Raw genomic sequence first — 6090 nt, forward strand, 5'->3', positions numbered from 1 at the left:
AAAGTTCAATCGTGAACATCGGGAACGGCTGGTGCCTTCGAATATTCTTATGAAAAACTTTCTTTTTTTTTTGTAGAATACAAAGAGGACTGTGCGGATTCTTAAACAAGAGAATCATTTTCTCGTTGACACGAGTTCTTATTTGAAATATGATTGAAATTACGATAGTACAGAAATTGAAAAAAAATATATATATATATCGACGTTTTATTTTACCAAAATATTTCTACAGCAATATCAAAGTGCGGCAAATTTTTCTTCCAGCTCACTTGCTGACATGTGTCCACATTATTCTAGGATATGTAACTAAATAACAAATATTTTTCTCATCTCTCATTGGTTATTAATGTTCATAACTTTTTCTATGAGATTGATGGTGGTTCGTTTTTCTTTTATCAGGGAATGAAGATTTGAATAACCGAATGATTGCAATAATTGATTTTGCCTACAGAGCAGAGATACACTTTTGTTCCAATAATCGTGCATAAAGCTCCCTCTGGCTCTCAACTTGAACACGTTGCGTTGGTAGAAACGATTTCGTCGGTAAATATTAAACCAAGTGCCGACGAAGGTACAAAGTTCGTCATGAAAACTGACCAATAATTTTTCGCTATTTTTTGAAGCTGAAACTTCGAATCGAACATGTTTGTTCGTTATAATCTTATTTTTGCCAGAAACAATTCGAGGGTCATAAAAAACCAGACGACAGAGGCATTATTTAAAATTGAACAAAGTTTAATTTATGTTACATACAAAAAGTAACACTATGTACAATATTGTAGTTTGAGAATATTTTCTATTGTAAAATAATACACGGAAGAATTTGAGGAATAGCAAATATGAGCTCAAACCGCTGATAATTACATAATAAATGTATATTCTTGCTATTGAAACTTATAGGTAACGCGTTCGCATGTTTTATACACACGCGTGTTTGTAAGTTTATTTAAATGTGCCATTGCTTGTACTGGATTCTTAAGTTTTCTCCGTTGGGATGGAGTAAAAAAAAGTTCGGTAAGCTAAAACTGACGGATTCGTAAAAAAAAAAAAAAAAAAAAATAATTCCATCACGCCGTCACACAACGATAATCTTTGTATTCGCAGCATCGTAACGTATTTCGATTTTCATCTTCTCCTTACGATCCCGGAGGCTTTCCGTTAGCTTTGATTTCGACTTCGTCACTCGGTATGTAGTACATTGAGTCCAAGAAAAATCGGGTGAATTCACCGATGACGCTTCGGTCCGGGATACTCTGGCTCATGCCGTACATGGCGAGCTGAAAAAAAACGACGAAACGTTCAGTTTTCATACATTTTCAGTGACGTGATAACGAGTAAATGGTAAACCGGGTAAGGTAACTTACCTTTCCTTCGACGGGGGCTTCAGGCGTCTGCATAATGACGGCCAATTCCGTTCTTACGTCTTCCAAAAATTTATCGGCAAAACCCGGCTCGGTGTGAAGATGAGTCACGCATATGTGAATACCGCTGGGAAATTGTAGCGGATTAAGATTCCAGCCTTTAGCACCGAGCGCATCCGAGAGCCTGTAGATGTGAAACTGTTTCGAACCGATTGCAATCACGGACGTGGCAGGCAGTCCGAATATGAAAATTCCGTCCATCTTCCTCAACCTGCAGGTTAAACGGTAGTTAATCTTTTCCTTAAATGCTAGTTCGTAACGAACTGGGTCACGCTAATAATTAATCTCTTCAATCTCTAAGCTTCGAAGCTGAACGTAATAACGAATAGCGGTTTTCTCAAGGCTACAATCCTGATCAACAAAGTCACGCAAAATCGGAAACCTACTCCTGCTCGATGTACTTCGTCGTCTCGATCACTTTCTTGGTGGACTTGACGTAACCGTCCATTCCAAAGTACATCATTGTTGCCCAGCACGCCGCGATTATGCCTCCTGCTCTGGAACCGTTCACCGTTGGTGAACCGTAAATGCCACCCGGCCAATCAGTCGTTACCGTATATTGATAGTGTCTGTACTTCTTTTCTCTATACAAAACTATCGATGAACCCTTGGGCGCGTATCCGTACTGAAACAGTGAAAACCAATTCTCATTTCACGGCTGTCACTCGGTCTTAAAACCACTCGTTCGTTAAACTCTGACAATGGATAATTGCGGCGTTTATTGAGATGAAATCTCGATTTTCCGTTATCCTGAAGTGATTTTGAAAGTAAGAGCAATCCCTTGAACCGGCTCACCTTGTGGGTATCGGCCGATATGCTGACGACACCAGGCAAAGCGAAGTCAAACGGTGGCATAGAGAATCCGGCAGCTTCCATAAAGCAGATCAAAAATCCTCCGAGACACGCGTCGACGTGAACCGGAATGTTGTACGCAACGCCGAGCTTTGATATCGCTTCGATGTTATCCATTGTTCCGTAAGGGAAATTCGGGGCTGAGCCGACTAGCTGAAATAAGGGTATAAAACCGCGGCTCAACCAATCGTCGTCAAATTAAACCTAGCAGTAATGAAAATGAACTTCCTTACCATGATTGTATTTTTGGTAATAGCTCTTCTCATTGACTCAATACTGACGGTGAAACTGTTCGGATTTACCGGAACCGTGATTGTCTTGATCTTCAAATATTGTGCGGCTTTATCAAAAGCGGAATGGGCTGTAGTCGGCACAACCATTTCCGGTTTATTTATACCTTTGACATCCTTGGCGTAATCTCGCAGTGCCTTGCACGCCATTAATATAGACTCCGTACCTCCGGTGGTCATCTAAGCAAAGCATCATTCAAGAAATAAACGGTTTGTCTTCAAAGTTTTATCGATCAGTATCGATCACCCTACATTATTCGTTTCGTTTTCATGTCTGCTGCCGATGGCGTTGCTGTCTTTTTTTTTTTTTTTTATTTTTTTTTTTATTTTTGTTTTTCTCTTTCTTTTAATACGTATTAAGTATCGATGTTTCAGCGACGGCGGGAAAATTTTCCACCTACCGTTCCGCATGACTCCGATCCACCGTGAAACAAATTGCACGCCGCTTTTACAACTTCTGCTTCCATTTTGCAAATCCCGGGAAACACGTCAGCGTGCAAGGGATTCGTGTAAGAGGCAACCCCATAAACAGACGTCACAAGGTCGATCAATTCCTCATCATTTCGATACACAGTTCCGGAAACCTTGCCCGATTTCCAGTCGTAATTTCCTGAATAGAGTGGATGGAAGAAATATTTTTTGTCAATGGCGCAAGTTGAGCCTCAGTGGTTTTATACGTTTGGCATTCGACGTATAAACATATAACGTGGCTTCTTACCGAGATTCACGCATTTGTTAACCATGGCGAGGACTTCCTCTTGACGCCATCCCTTTTCCGGTAGCTTCGTAAAACATTGAACGCCGGTCAAACGGTGCGCAGCATCTTTCTCGAAATTCGAATTGATCGCTGCCAATTCGGTATCAATTTTATCGCGGATAGATGGTACATACCGAGCTAATTTGAAAAATTTCTTTTTTCCCCGATCGTACAGACCTGGAATTGAATTGGACACTGATTATATCTATTCGAAATTTCGGGATATTTAGTATTTAGAGATAGAATATGGTCGAGAAATGTTTTTTCTTATAGTTTGCAATGTCACCCAAGCAATGACGATGCATCTGTGACAAGTGGAAACTTTTATCAGTACATATCTCGTGAACAAGGTCGACTACGAGCTTATTTGCAGAATTATAAAGTGATCTTGCCGCAAATAAGGTTTCTTAATCATCCTTAAATAACTTTCACCCGATATTGTCAAGTTTTCTCCATTTGCGGCAATCGAGGAGTGGAGCTATTTACTTCATACATTCAACTTTATGCTCTATGGTTATGGTGAAAATTTCTTACTCTCGTCATCGTCGAAACAATATTCCCAAAGCCAGACCGTCGCGAGAACTGTCGTTGTTGTAATTGTGACGATTTGCCACGGCTCTTTGTCTTTGAAGCTGCTGTTTAGCAAGTCTCTGAAGAGTTCAAAGGGGTGAAAGCCAGTCATTCCGTACCTGAATAATTAGGACATTTTGGGTAATTACCGTCGAAGTAAATGGACTAGGTCAAGCGACCTCGATTTTCTGTAACTATCAGAAAGTCGTTAATTACTTCGGAAGTGATAGATATTATTTGCGATTACAGTCGTATAATGACTATGTAGCTACCCTGATCAAAAAAAAAAAAATTCAAACTGATCGATATTTTTTAAATGATTTCTGTCTCATATATTTCCTATTGAATGGCTATCCGAATGAGCCCATTGAATTAGTCAATTTTTATCGCATTCTGTCGTTTTTTGCGCAGAAATATTATAATAATTCGATTAGATCCCATTCAATCCGATAAAAATGAAGATCTCGTCGTTGAAAACCATCAATTCCTATCAATTTTCCATTGGCAGCCATAAGCTTAGCATGCAAGTTTTACCGATTGACCCAATTGAATTCGATTCAACTGTAATCGGTTTTAGTCGATTCCTCTTTTATCGGATTTTTTAAAACTATGTTTCAACTCTAATTGTCGTAAAACGCGATGACGGGATGATTAGATTGTAATAAATTCCGGAATAATCAACGTGGTTTTTCATATTAAAACTTACCGCGTTTTTCACGACCTCATTATATTGATGTTAAAAGTACGTACAGTATCATCTTAGAAATTTCAGAAACAAGTCCTATTATAAGATCGGTGAATATAGTCAATTCTTCTACGTAATGCCTAGAGATGAATTGGCAACTGTTGCAAGTAGCAACTGTGGAATTATAATAAATTTGCATTAAACTTGATACGATTTGGTTACTTGGACGAAAAATCTGAAGATAGAGACCGTACATTTTTATATTATTTGCCTTTCCCTTTAATATTAATATAGCTTACCAAGTATGAAGTCAAAAACTTTGGGAAGATAAAAAAATCAGTTCAACCTTGTACTGATAATGCTAGCGACAATGCAGTATAACACCTGAGTAATGCATAGTTTGATCTCACTTCGTTTACCTCAAAAGTGAAGAAAATCGTTAATAACTATAAAAAACTTAATTTCTGTGAACAGGCGAGCAAAATTCTGAACTCTAATAAGAGGTAACTGTAATGAAATTAAAGTTAGGCAAAAATTTCCAACTGTAAGACAGGTTTATTTTTTACAAATTTGTTCATATTAAGTAACGTCAAGTTGACGGTTAGAAATATGCATTTTTGTTTTTTTTTATTTTCGATTTTTTTGTTTTTGTTTTAGGATGGTAGACTAAATTTATACTTTTCCTCGTAAATATGCAATCCATTTTCTGATTATAATAACGAAATCTGAGGAAAGTACAATTGATACATATTTTCGTATTTTTATACGTACGTATAAAATCAATACGATTCTCAAACAAGGGATTAAAAAAAAAAAAAAAAAAAAAAACTATTATACATTTGCTAACCGGTATAATTAATAAAAATTTAGACTCGCTTTTGCTACAAAGTAAATCGATAATACGAAATGAAAAGTGTCAGCTGAAATTTGGAGTAGTTAGAGTTGTCTAGTACGTTTTATTGTACTAGACAAATTGACCGAATAATTGTTATTTCGAAGCCACGCCTATTAGACTATTCATTTTTGTTTCGTCCTTTTAACCTACAATTCAAATTACTGTGCCGATAATACTCCAGATGTCTCGATTTTATCAAACAAAGAAATAAATATGTTGGAAACAAAATTGCAACATTATTTTACGTATATAAATAAAAGGACGGAAATGCTCAATTTTTCACGAATCATTCAATCGGGTCGTTAATTTATGAAATTTTTTTTCCTCCTCATTAATATTTCCTTACCTTGGAATTAATGTCCCCGGTGTTTTGGAGCTCGCCAACTATACTTGGCACTTACCACAGCTGATTGTACGCGTCGACTGCTAACAGCTCACAAGAAAAACGTCGGCTGCACCGACAATAAAGAACGACTTTTGCCGAACCGGCTGTCCGTGTATACTCGTATCAATTAAGGCGAACGCACTTTGTTCCTTGTCGCGCAAGTCGCTCTTTGTTCTTCCCTGAGTGAAATTCCTGCCTACGCGGTTAGACTAGACGGCAAAGTGGTTTGGAGCAT

The 6090-nt window shown here is 37.8% G+C and overlaps 1 protein-coding gene across 1 annotated transcript; it reads right to left on the reverse strand.

Moving 5' to 3' along the window:
* Positions 1-191: 191 nt before the first annotated feature.
* Positions 192-6090, reverse strand: Sply (Sphingosine-1-phosphate lyase). Its single transcript, XM_046619254.2, has 9 exons — positions 5817-6090; positions 3855-4009; positions 3282-3497; positions 2965-3173; positions 2507-2743; positions 2217-2426; positions 1808-2046; positions 1365-1632; positions 192-1277 (listed from the first exon to the last, which is right to left on the reverse strand). Exons 2-9 carry the CDS (start codon positions 4000-4002, stop codon positions 1137-1139), a joined length of 1668 nt encoding a protein of 555 aa, XP_046475210.1. The 5' UTR covers positions 4003-4009; positions 5817-6090; the 3' UTR covers positions 192-1136.

This window comes from Neodiprion pinetum, chromosome 3, assembly GCF_021155775.2.
Source record: "Neodiprion pinetum isolate iyNeoPine1 chromosome 3, iyNeoPine1.2, whole genome shotgun sequence".
Lineage (NCBI taxonomy): Eukaryota > Metazoa > Arthropoda > Insecta > Hymenoptera > Diprionidae > Neodiprion > Neodiprion pinetum.